Raw genomic sequence first — 14,021 nt, 5'->3', positions numbered from 1 at the left:
TCCTTCTTCTAATTTAAAATTTAATTTTCTTTCGTGTTTTACATAATATTATAAACACGTCAAGGCTTACGATGATAGACCATAGCTAACGTACACACAATATGCTTGGGTTACATGAATGCTTGCAATTGCTTCCCATCCTTAGAAGGTGATTTCTTGTATTTCATTTAGTTTTCCAGTGACATTTCAAAAACATTAATGTGTTTTTGTAATCATATATTGCTTCTCCAAATTGACATTATTCCTTTGCAACACCAAACATATGAAAATTTAACAAATTGCAAAACAATTATTTCGGCATGTTTGAATATTCATTGGATCATCATGTACCATCACATCTAATAGTGATGGATATTTCCTTAGCCAAATTTGGAAAGTTTTGTGGCAACATTTGGAATGCGAACTTTAGTACTCTACTAGATTTCATCCCAAACATGGAAAAATAATGTAATTAATCATTGATTGGTACCATGGGAGTCACACAACATATACCAAAAACTAGCAAAAGAATAAGGCCATTCACATAATGCAACATTGTTACAATAAAGTACTTCACACCATTATATTTCAGTCCTCTTTTGATGTTTGTTATAAGTACCGACCAATAGCCCACTTTGAATTTCCACTTTTCTTTTCTTTACCCACCTCTTAACAATTACTCAACACCCAACAATAAACCACTTCTAATACATTTTCAATTCTAAAAAACACTCTAACAAAATAAAAATCTCAAATATCATCATCACAATGCATCTCTATTACAAATTAGGGATCATGTATCATTGCACCTTCTAAAGTAAATTCACAAAATCCATCCACTTCGTTATAATCCCTATTCAATTTTGCAAAGCTACAAATAAATACTTTCAAACATAAGTTTCCTTCGAAGCTTTAAGCCACAAATAAATAATACTTTCAAATTTGAGTTTCCTTCGAAGCATTGTATTCATCAACTAGACCATATATTTTATCTAAAGCTTTATGAACCCTCCTAATATGAAGAAGCTTTCCCTATCTCCCACGAGGGCCATTGGGGAGAAGAGTTCCTTGTCTCCTATCTCCCATCGAGAGTAAAATGTGTCTTTTCTTTTAGCAACTCCCATGCATGATAACTAATTGAATTCAATTTGGTTTTTACTCAAATCTATAAGGCCATTTAGATGGCCAACATGTGCAAGTGCAAGTGAATTAGTGTCATGATCAGATATCATATCCAGGTGAAATCGTGTTTTGTTAAGATTTCACATCACATGCAATCCCTTTTTGCTAGGTGAATTAGCTTATAAGGAGTAAACACAAATTACTTGTTAAGATTTCACATCACATTCAATTGCTATTTGCTAGGTGAATTAGCGTATAAGGAATAAACAAGAATTACTTTAAAAGTAACAAAAATGTAAGTGTTGGAAGTAATGTTTCTATGTCAATGTAGTTGTTATTAGGAGTTACGAGGAGTGTGTTGTTTCCAACGTGTGAATTGTAATAATAATCAAATCACTTGTTAAGATTTCACATCATATACGAGGAGTCAATTTTGTTTCCAACCTGTGAGTTATAATAATAATCAAATTACTTGTTAAGATTTCACATCACATTCAATCGCTATTTGCTAGGTGAATTAGCGTAAACAAAAATTACTTTAAAAGTAACAAAAATGTAAGCGTTGGAAGTAATACTTCTATCTCAGTGTAGTTGTTATTAGGAGTTACGAAAAATCAATTTTGTTTCCAATGTGTAAGTTGTAATAATAATCTATTTGTGTCGAAATTAGTAATTTGTGTCTTATATATTTGTACTTGTGATCATCAATAAAATTATGAGATAAAATTTATATTTTGTGTAATCCCTCCCTGCTCTCTCTTCTATTTTTTCTAATAGTAAGTGGAAGATAGCAACCTGCACGTTAACCATTCAAACTCGACTTCATTAACAATCACCTAGTTTATTTGTCTTTGCTAGAGATTTTGATGTGGTGAGCTCCTATCGAGGAGACGAAGTTTCCAAACACTGTCAACCATCACGTCTAAATTGTACAGAAAGTACGAGTAATGATCTTGGTGCGGAGCAGAGCATATTATTTTCTCGAGGCCGGGCAGAAGTTTGACTAACGAAAGTGCTCGGCAAATTCCCAACACAAGTGTCCATTCGATCATCATGTATCGGCGGTTCGGAAATTTCTCTGTTGGCAAGTGCTATTTCATGGACTATAGCATCATTAATGCACTCTTACGAGACTCTGACGACAGTCTTGGGAGACGGGTTCTGACCTCGGCTATGGCTGTCAACGCGTGTGCGCCCTTTCCCGACGAACAGATTCCGATTAATAAAAGAATGTGTCGATGTCTCTGTATGTATTCGCATTCGCATTCATCCACCCGCATACCATCCATACATCACTCATTTTGAATTTGGAAACCCGCCTAAATACTGACTCACGCCTTTCTCTCCTATTTATTGCCCTCCACTTCCTCCCTGCTTTATCAGTCAATATCGTCTGAATGCTTTTGAAATCGGGAATTTCTGTCTGAATCTCTGCAATTTTCACACTGTACTCGAAATTCGGTGTCAATTGAAGGGAGTATCAATCTCTGTTTCTGCGATTCATACAAATTTGTGGAAAATCAGCAGATAAAGAAGTCAAAAAAATGGCAGTGAATACGCCTGTGTTCACAATAGCAGCTGCGGTTGCCGCAATTGGGGCTTTCTGCAGGTCCGAATCTCATCGCCTTCCATCAACATCAGATACGGATGGCCATCATGTAAGTATATGAAAAATTGCTTCTTCATCATTTTGGGTTCTGCAAAGAGGGGATGGGTTACTGTTTCTTGGGGTTAGGGTTTCTAATTATGGTGGTTTTTGGGTTCACGGGATCAGAGTTACAGTCGGCAGGGCGGTGAATTAAATAGAAAAGAAAAGGAGGAACGGACGACAGTAAAGTTTGCCCCCGAATTTGACGGTCTCCACTGCTATGAGACGTTGGTTAGGTTCTGATTGCTGTGAGGATGAACTTAACCAGCCAGCAAATTGAATTTCACTGATGTGATAAATTATGTAAAATATATTCATTTAAATTATATTTTTGGACGACTTTCCCTTCTTTGTATTTCCTGAACAATTTCTTTAATTTAATTCTTCCGATTATTTTTTAATGATTATCCCACAGTTTTAGCTCGCCAAAATTTGGGCATTCGAATTCTGCTAAAATCGCCCAAAATCGTGGATTCTAATGACACAAATTCAGAGGGCCATTTAAAACCTTTACAACACAGAATCTGTATCATGGAGTCGCAATGCTGGCAGTTTGTATTTTAAAATGCTTTTTATTTTTTGTGCATTTTTTTCACAATTTTTCCCCAGCGGTATAATATGCAGAATTCGGTATGTAATTTGCAGAATTGAAATGTTCAATGTTTTTGTTTTTTTTATCATTTTTTTCTCGATTGTGTCCCACATTTGATGGGATGATATTTTTCCAGCGGTATAATATGCATAATTCTGTATATAATTTGGATAATTGAAGTGTTTTGATAGGATATTTTCCCAACTTTATAATATCTAGAATAATTTGAAGTTGGAGAATGGAAGTGTTTTAAGGAGTTATTGAAATTTTAAAAAAAATTGAATTCATTTATATATTTTAATAATTATAATTTTTAATAAAAATTTACAATTAACTGTTCCATAATTAAATTTTTAATAAAAATTATACCACCAAACAAATCCTCTACCAATTAACTACATTCTACAATTTACTCTAAATTCTTATAGCTAAACCAAATTAACAATAAAATTAAAATTAACAATTTACTCTAAACAAATCCTCTACCAATTAACTACATTCTACAATTTACTCTAAATTCTTACAGCTAAACCAAATTAACAATAAAATTAAAATCAAAATCTCATTCTCAACACCTCCATGATTCTATATTTCTATAACCAGAAAAACCGTAACAATAAAATTAAACAAAAAATAAAAAATATGATTCTGTTTTTTTGTATGACTAGAAAAACAGTAACAATAAAGTTAAAATAAAAATTAAAAAATTCTTGATTCCTTCTCATGGACAATTCCTTCATGAATATTTTTTAATAACTATGAAAAAATAATATAATTATTTAAATGAATTCATTAAATTTGTTTTCCTAATTTATTAAATTATATTTGTCTTCCAGTTACCAATGTAAATTAAATTTTAAAATCATCTATATTAAATAATAATCTATATTAAATAATCTAAATTTATTGTGATTTTCCAACTTATTTATAATGGAAAAAACTTGTTTGGTCTTATCATTCCTTATCAAATTACATAAATAAAAGAAAAAAGAAAAAAGAAAAAAAAGTTATTAATAATTAAAATACAATTGAGGTGAAGTCTTGTAATGTCTTGGTATGTAGATATTTTGACTTTAAATTATTAAAAGATATTAAATTAAGGGTTTTAACAAACCATAGTGTTTGTTGAATTGAGACTTCTATGATCCATAACAGTTATAAGAAGAGCTTCGGCATAAATCACATATAGAAAGACCTTTGTCGACGCGTTTCGAACCAGCAAGTGTGGCTCATCGTCAGGACAAGTTGAAGAAACAGATCCAGCTTTGCATGTTAAATAGTCAGCTGAATCTGTTTCAACTTGTCCTGACGATGAGCCACACTTGCTGGTTCGAAACGCGTCGACAAAGGTGTTTCTATATGTGATTTACGTCGAAGCTCTTCTTATAAACCATAGTGTTTTTAATAATATTCCTTTTTAATGTAGCCAATTTTTTTCAAACATAAAAAAATAGTGCTATATTAAATAAAAGGGTTACATGTATATATGATATAAGTGAGACATGTTGCTCTGACAAAATTCTACAAACCATGAAACATAGACGAAATGTAAAGACAAATGTTTCCGAGAGGAAACAAAAAAAGTCCATAAATCGAACTATATGAGACATTAAATCCGAAAACAACAAAATAGAACAAAGGCCAATAATGAAACCATATAGAGAAATTAGACGAGGCATCGAATGAGAAAATATGACATATCAGAAATCCTTGGCCATGAAAATGAGCAGGAAATGTCAATATACAGACATCAAACCCAGTGTCAAGTGATCCGGATTATGAGTGTATCAAAAACACGAGAGACTGTGTATATAGGGGAATGCTCCCATCACCCAAGAATAATCTTTACTTGTAAACCTACGCCCACCTGCATGGAGTGACCCTCATTTAATGTAGCCTATTTAAAGGCATAGGAATACCATAGTGTGTAATATAATTACATAAGAAATCCTTTGAGGGTCTGTTGTAAGCTATCAGAACAAAAAGCTTACAAAAAACCCAGAGTTGAATTAAAGAACGGGAGTGCCGAGAGTTTTCTTTGGAATGGCCTAGTGTAAACTATCAGGACAACCCTTGGTCTCTTCTTGCAGGGCTGCAAAACTTACAAAAACTTGCGCTGAATTGAAGAAACAGAGCGCTGATAGATTTATTTGGAATGTCATATCTCCATTTCAGAGAAAATGATGAGTGAGAATTGCAGTTAATTTTATTATATACATGGGAATGGAATGCAAATTTCACTTTAATTGTTATGGGTTAATTTATATTTTTAAGTTTTTCTTGAACTCAAAACTAAATTCATTTTTCATTAGTAAACACTAGTTTCGAAATTCACATGAAAGATTCAGAAACTAACTAAATTTATTGATAGATATTTGGTAATTTGTGTGAGATCACCATGAGAGTGGTGTGCATTTCTCAAATGGTTAGACCAAAGTGAAAACTTGGAGTCATATTTTTAAGTTCGAAAGTTTGAAATTTTTCAAAGATAAATCCAATTGATATATTTTTGAATTAATCTATGGTTTATTTATTAAATTTTATTTTAAGGAAAAAAAGAAATCAGGTAAAAAAATCAACAACTTTCTATTAAATAAAGAGATGTTTACATATAGCATGCATGTAACATATGTGCCACATAAATCCTCATATTACATATGATTAATATCAAGATACATGGCGAGCAGGTCCGTTAAAGAAATCTCGTAGGGAGCACCAGATATATCCCAAAAATAGGCACCCACTCATCATTCAACTAGCGCCAAAAAATACTCAGACTGACAGTTAACAAGTCGGAAGATACTCTTGGTAAGTAAATCCTAGTGACACAGGAAGATATTGTGACTGGCAAGTAAATCCTAGTGACGCTCGAATAGACTTATAAAAATAACAGACACACAGGTCTACAGTAGAAACCCATTACAAAGAGGGTTAGAAAACCCCAATTGAGAAGCATAAAATAAAAAGGCTTGAAGGCCCGTCATCAAAACCCTAATGCGACAAACTGTTGAAGGAAATGTAACTAAGTTCAGTGTTCATAAATGCACTTTTGATACTTGTATTTATTCAAGAAAAGAAATATTATTTTTATAATATATGTCAATGAGTTTCTTGCTCATTGAAATAGGTCTAGCAAATGTTAAAGTGTTATAGGAGGGTCAAAGAGTCAAAATAATTATGTTGAGGACCTTAAGGGCATGTTACTACAGGTACACTTACGTCAAAGAAGAAACCTTCAAGCAAAGTCAAGTCTCCTCCAAGCATGTGGCACCATCAAAAGAAGCCTACCAAAGCAAATAAGTCAAGTCGGCCTACATTCTTCAAGTCGGCCTTCAAGTCGGCCTAAAGGAGGGACAATCCTCTATATATAGAGGTTGTCCACTCCATCATAACATCAAGCTTTCATCTTTGAAATCAACGAAGGTAGGAAGTCAAGAAAAGGGTGAAGGAAGGACAAAGAAAGGTTCTCCAAGTGCAACGAAGAAGAAGGGTGCACAACCGAGCCTAAGAGGATTGTTTCTAGGGAAATATGCAGTCACACGTGCGAAGATAAAGAAGGTATCTCTGTTGCCATAGAAGCCCTCCACCACAGTCATACATATCTCATTGGTTGGGCTAGTAAAGTAGTCCTATAAGGCCTCTCACTCAAGCGAAAAGGAAGCTCGCTCAAGTGAAGAATAAAATAGGACCTCCACATAAGAGTCTTGAATGAATCCCCTCACACGCGTGAAGAAATAGTGATACACTATTGTCATATCAAACCTGCAACTATATCTCAAGAAAGAGCTCGGTTGGAGGAAGGATAAAGTACTCTTCATATGTAAAGGAATCTACCAAGGAGCAAAGAGGAATATCTCTTATAGAAGAAACATAACAAGGACTACTATCAGTTGCCAGAAGAAGGACGAAGTGCTAGGGAGCAAAGTGTTGGAAAGAGGAAGACTAAGTGTCGGGGAACAAAGTGCAGAAAGGAGGAAGGACTTGACTTGTGCTTGGAGGACATTCTAGTCAGGGGCCTAAGGTTTGGCTTTGATCAATAAGAGAAAATTACCAAAGGGTTTTCCTCTCAAGAGAAGAGAGATTTTGGCCCTAGCAGAGAGAAAACATCTTGTGTTCTTGTCTTTTGTATTTTGGTAGCATTTTGATGAAGTACACATATGCATTAATAGTAATAAGAAGAAGATTAAGTTAACAAGAAAAAGTAAAAAGACTCCACAAATTGTTATCAAGTCAAGAAGAATCACACTACACCTAATTTCCCTTGATCCTTCAACATGGGATCAAAGCTAATGTGACACATCAAGGAAAGGGCATCTCAAGAACACTCATCAAGGAAGGACATCTACAAAAGTTGAAGCATCAAGCCAAGAAGTCTCAATCACTTCAAGGAAAAGAAGGTCTACCATCTATCACTCATCAATACTATAAAGAAAGAAGAAGAGCCTTATATAAAGGCACCTACAAGAAGAGAAAATCAAAGAAGGGCCTCTACATCATCTACAATCCATCAAGGAAATCTCATCATCAAGCAAGTCCGCTTGGAGAAAGAAACTTGAAGAACATCAAGATCTAAGGAAGGCAAGCCATCAAGTCTTCAAGGAGAAAGAAAGTCCACTATATCTCAAAATATATCAAGTAAGTATATGCCCCCTTCTGAATATACATCAATGTATTTTTGCAAAGACAGCAACAAATTTTGCAGGTACCAATAACTTTCTTGCATGGAAGAAGAGGATTGATTTACTTCTCAAGGAGAATGAAATTCTAGAACACATCAAAGGTAATATCACTATTCCTGCTAAGGAACAAAATCAAGCCTTAGCCAAGTACAATAAGGATGAGACAAGAGCTCAAAGGATTCTAATAGAATCTATCAAGGACTCTCTCATTCCTATCAAGGAATCTATGGTAAACTGGTAGAGATATTCTCGGTAATCACAGCTGGAGAAGTGATATCTCTACGAAATTAATTGTACAAAATGAAGATATCAAAGGAAGGAATAGCTCCCTACTTCATGAATATCTTTGAAATGAGGGATCAACTTCAAGAGCTAGGGGAAGTCATGTCCGACAAGGAAATGAAAACTGTAGTACTCAATGCTCTACCTAAGGATTGGGGAAACTTCACATCAAGCATATATGCCAAGAAGGAAGCCACCCCACTAAGTGAAATGTGGTCTCTATGCAAGATAGAGGAAACAAGACTCAAAGCAAAGGAAGATGTGGGATCAAAGGAGCAAGCATTTGCTACCATGGCCAAGAGAAAGGGAAAATTTAGCAAATTTGGTCCACGAAGAACAAACAATAGAGATATGTCCAAAATCGAATGCTTTGGATGCCAAGAATATGGACACTAAAAAAGGAATTGTCCAAAACTTAAGAAAGAAAACAACAACAAAAGAAAAAGGGAAGAAGCTCACATAACTCAAGAAATTAAAGAAGAAGAGAAGAAGCAAAAGAAGAAAGATCCTTCTGGTCTCTATTATGACTAAGTCTACTTCTTTACTTAAAGTCTTCTTTAAAAGTTTTGAGTAGTATAGGAGCATGTAGGAATAGAATAAAATTTCGTGGCTAGAAACATCTTCTAGAATCTAGAAGGATGAAGTACATAGAGTTCAAAATACTCATGTAGAAGGAGAATTTATAAATATAACAAAATGCATGGTTAGAAATATCTTCTAGAATATAGGAGCATGGTATATATAACTCAAGATATTCATGTAGAAGGAGCATACCTAGTATAGGACCTCATCCACAATGAAACAAAATTGATCACGATTAAGAATCTTAAAAGACCTCCATCATCAAAAGAAAGAAACATTTTCAGGGTAAGGGTTTTCAAGATCCTCTGATGAAATCCTCAAAGGAAGATTCATAAACAAAATCAAATGTCCCATTGGGAGTCCCATTCATGGGATTCCAGAAAAAGGATGATATGCAGGCAAGCTAAGATGAAGTGAAGATGGCCACACCATGGACAATCAATTGAAGATATGATGATCAAAGGAAAATCAAGATGAGGTATGTATGCATTAAAGTTTATTCATGTTATCATGTATATTATTGAGTCATGGTAATAATTCTATGACATGATTAAGTAGGAAAGAATCTCTTTCACCAATGACATGCCCGAAGGCATGTACTACAATTCAATCAAGATCAACAAAAGGAAATACTCACATAAGGAGTATAAGATTGCTAACTAAGAAGCAAGTGAAGAAGGAATGGTGACTAGTCCTAGAAGCAAGCAATGAAGAAGTGCTGCCACAAGGAGCATAAGGTGGTTGACTAATCTATCCAAGAAGAAGAAAATGAAGAAAGAGGCCAGGCATGAGAAGAACACCATGAATCACTATCTAACAAAGATATTTTGAAGACATCTCCCGAAAGAAGGCATGACAACTCCAACAAAGGAAGAAAAAGATCAAAGGACCCTTGACACCTGTGAAGGCCTTGGAGATATGAAAGGTGAAGATAACTGATTCTACTCTACAAAGATGTCATGATGAAGAAGCCATCCAAAAAAAGCACAATTTAATGTTGAAGCTATCAGGATAAGTCATGAAGGGCTACTAGATCAAAGCATGGGAATAATAAAGTACATGTGAAGAGTAGTCTGAAGCTTAGACAAAATGACAAGGAGTAACCAGATGACAAGAGAACTTTATATATGACAAGAACACCACTTTCCACGAAGGAAGAAATGACATGACAAACTTAGAAGGAAAGTGATCAATGGATGATGCCCTACCAAGAAGAATATTTGAACAAAGTCTTCATGACATCGAAGGAAGGAAGGAGATCAAGCAGCTGGAGGACCCACGAAGAAGAAGTTTTTGATGAATGGACAAGTCCCCAGCTAAGAGGGAGTTATAACAAGTTCCCAATTACAAAGGAACTTAGACAAGTACCTTGTCAGGGGATACTTGGGCATTTCTTCCCCAATTAAGAGGAAGAGATAGACACAACATTCTTGTCTTCACTTGGGAAGAAATAATGGGAGGATTGGGTAATCATCCGGCATTTGACACTCTTTGAGGATGTGTAGGGCATCCAAGACAAGAGTAGGCAAGAGGACCGATATTATTTGAGGGTTGGGAATCCAAGACAAGAATATTCCTAGAAGGTCATACTTAGTGAACACCCAGGTGGGTATGTACATTGAGAGACAATGACTAAGGTGTCTATAAGTCATTGGTATCACCAACATTGTGCTATGATCTATTGAGAGATAGAGATGTCAATCGAGGCCTTGTTGTGGAAAAAAATGTTGGTTACTATGATTCTATAACAGATGGATTGCCAATCTAGTTTCTATTATGTGAATTCTTCAAGATTGGAAAATAGCCAAACACCTTGTAATGTTATATGAACACCTCCCTAGTTACGAGGGAGTGTTGAAGGAAATGTAACTAGGTTCAGTCTTCATAATTATGATTTTGATATTTGTATTTATTCAATAAAATAAATATTATTTCTATAATATATGTCAATGAATTTATTGCTCATTGAAATAGGTCTAGCACATGTTACACTGCTATAGGTGAGTCAAAGAGTAAAAAGAATTATGTTGAAGACCTTAAGGGCATGTTACTATAGGCAGCATGTGAGGCCATTTGGATGCGGAAAATTCTAGTGGTAGCAACTGATAAACCTACACGTGGTAGCTTGTGGGGCCATGATGTAATCAAGTTGAAGATTGTAATAAAAAGAAGATTAGCGTCTTGTGTATATGTAGTTCATGTGCTTGAGGTTTATGATGTTATGTTCTACATGATTGAGTTGTGTTGTTGATCCATGAAAAATTGTTAAAGTGATTAAAAAGTGAAATTTGTGAAGAATTGTATAATTTGGCCACACTACTAATTCACCCCCCCTCTTAGTAGTGTCCTAGTTTCCATTGTTTCTAAAAAATTGTATTGAAGCTAGCCTTCTTCAGGATCAGTTTAATAGTTAGAAGGAAGATGAAGGATCATGGAGAACTAGAACCTGATTACCTCACTTGGAGTTCCATTTTTGAATGGCTCAAATTATACAAATTGGAAGGTAAGGATGAGAATCTTCTTGCAACATCTTGATTTAGATGCATCACATCTTCCGTATATTCCCAGTTTCTGTATATGCGCACATCTTCCGTATATGCCCAGTTTTCGTATATGCGCACATCTTCCGTATATGCCCAGTTTCTGTATATGCGCACATCTTCCGTATATGCCCACATCTTCCGTATATGCCCAGTTTTCGTATATGCGCACATCTTCCGTATATGCCCAGTTTCCGTATATGCTCACATCTTTCGTATATGCTTAGTTTCCGTATATGCGCACATCTTCCGTATATGCCCAGTTTTCGTATATGCACACATCTTCCGTATATGCCCAGTTTCCGTATACGCCCAGTTTCCGTATATGCACACATCTTCCGTATATGCCCAGTTTTTGTATATGTGCACATCTTCCGTATATGCCCAGTTTCCGTATATGCACACATCTTCCGTATATGCCCAGTTTCCGTATATGCACACATCTTTCGTATATGCCCAGTTTCTGTATATGCGCACATCTTCCGTCTATGCCCAGTTTCTGTATATGCGCACATCTTCCGTATATGCCCAGTTTTCGTATATGCGCACATCTTCCGTATATGCCCAGTTTCTGTATATGCGCACATCTTCCGTATATGCCAAGTTTCCGTATATGCGCACATCTTCCGTATATGCCCACATCTTCTGTATATGCCCAGTTTTCGTATATGCGCACATCTTCCGTATATGTCCAGTTTCCGTATATCCTCACATCTTCCGTATATTCCCAGTTTCCGTATATGCACACATCTTCTGTATATGCCCAGCTTTTGTATATGCACACATCTTCCGTATATGCCCAGTTTCCGTATACGCCCAGTTTCCGTATATGCACACATCTTCCGTATATGCCCAGTTTCTGTATATGTGCACATCTTCCGTATATGCCCAGTTTTCGTATATGCGCACATCTTCCGTATATGCCCAGTTTCCGTATATGTACACATCTTCCGTATATGCCCAGTTTCCGTATATGCACACATCTTTCGTATATGTCCAGTTTCTGTATATGCGCACATCTTCCGTATATGCCTAGTTTCCGTATATGCCCAGAACTTCCGTATATGCCCAGTTTCCGTATATGCGCACATCTTCCGTATATGCCCAGTTTCCTTATATGCGCACATCTTCTGTATATGCCCAGTTTCCGTATATGCGCACATCTTCCGTATATGCCCATTTTCCATATATGCGAACATCTTCCGTATATGCCCAATTTCCGTATATGCCCAGTTTCCGTATATTCGCACATCTTCCGTATATGCCCAATTTCCGTATATGCACACATCTTCCATATATGCCCAGTCTCCGTATATGTGCACATCTTCTGTATATGCCCACATCTTCCGTATATGCCCAGTTTCCGTATATGCGCACATCTTCCGTATATGCCCAGTTTCCGTATATGCGCACATCTTCCGTATATGCCCAATTTCCGTATATGCCCAGTTTCCGTATATGTGCACATCTTCCGTATATGCCTGGTTTCCGTATATGCGCACATCTTCCGTATATGCCCACATCTTCTGTATATGCCCAGTTTCCGTATATGCCCAGTTTCCGTATATGCACACATCTTCCGTATATGCCTAGTATCCGTATATGCGCACATCTTCCGTATATGCCCAGTTTCCGTATATGCGCACATCTTCCGTATATGCCCAGTTTCCGTATATGCACACATCTTCCGTATATGCCCAGTTTCCGTATATACGCACATCTTCCGTATATGCCCACATCTTCCGTATATGCCCAGTTTCCTTATATGCGCACATCTTCCGTATATGCCCAATTTCCGTATATGCGCACATCTTCCATATATGTCCAGTTTCCGTATATGCGCACATCTTCCGTATATGCGCAGTTTCCGTATATGCACACATCTTCCGTATATGCCTAGTTTCCGTATATGCACACATCTTCCGTATATGCCCAGTTTCCGTATATGCGCACATCTTCCGTATATGCCCAGTTTCCGTATATGCACACATCTTCCGTATATGCCCAGTTTATGCACACATCTTCCGTATATGCCCAGTTTCCGTATATGCGCACATCTTCTGTATATGCCCAGTTTCCGTATATGCACACATATTCCGTATATGCCAAGTTTCCGTATATGCGCACATCTTCCGTATACGCCCAGTTTCCGTATATGCACACATTTTCCGTATATGCGCACATCTTCTGTATATGCCCAGTTTCCGTATACGCCCAGTTTCCTTATATGCACACATCTTCCGTATACGCCCAGTTTCCGTATATGCACACATCTTCCGTATATGCCCAGTTTCTGTATATGTGCACATCTTTCGTATATGCCCAGTTTCCGTATATGCACACATCTTCCGTATATGCCCAGTTTCGTATATGCCCAGTTTCCGTATATGCACACATCTTCCGTATATGCCCAGTTTTCTTATATGCGCACATCTTCCGTATATGCCCAGTTTCCGTATATGCGCACATCTTCTGTATATGTCCAGTTTCCGTATATGCGCACATCTTCCGTATATGCCCAGTTTCCGTATATGCACACATCTTTCGTATATGCCCAGTTTCCGTATATGCGCACATCTTCCGTATATGCCCAGATC

At 36.4% G+C, this 14,021-nt stretch overlaps 1 protein-coding gene across 1 annotated transcript; it reads left to right on the top strand.

Moving 5' to 3' along the window:
* The first annotated feature begins 2,645 nt into the window (after window positions 1-2,645).
* LOC149247625 (uncharacterized) lies at window positions 2,646-3,250 on the top strand. The gene is made up of 2 exons (XM_089455913.1): window positions 2,646-2,757; window positions 2,868-3,250. Exons 1-2 carry the CDS (start codon window positions 2,646-2,648, stop codon window positions 2,990-2,992), a joined length of 237 nt encoding a protein of 78 aa, XP_089312039.1. The 3' UTR covers window positions 2,993-3,250.
* Window positions 3,251-14,021: the final 10,771 nt, after the last annotated feature.

The sequence above is a fragment of the Pinus tabuliformis genome, chromosome 7 (genome assembly GCF_031772625.1).
Source record: "Pinus tabuliformis cultivar Carrire ecotype Pingquan chromosome 7, CPIR1, whole genome shotgun sequence".
Lineage (NCBI taxonomy): Eukaryota > Viridiplantae > Streptophyta > Pinopsida > Pinales > Pinaceae > Pinus > Pinus tabuliformis.
The sequence above is the reverse complement of the archived record's forward strand: the minus strand, read 5'-3'. Positions and strand labels throughout refer to the sequence as shown.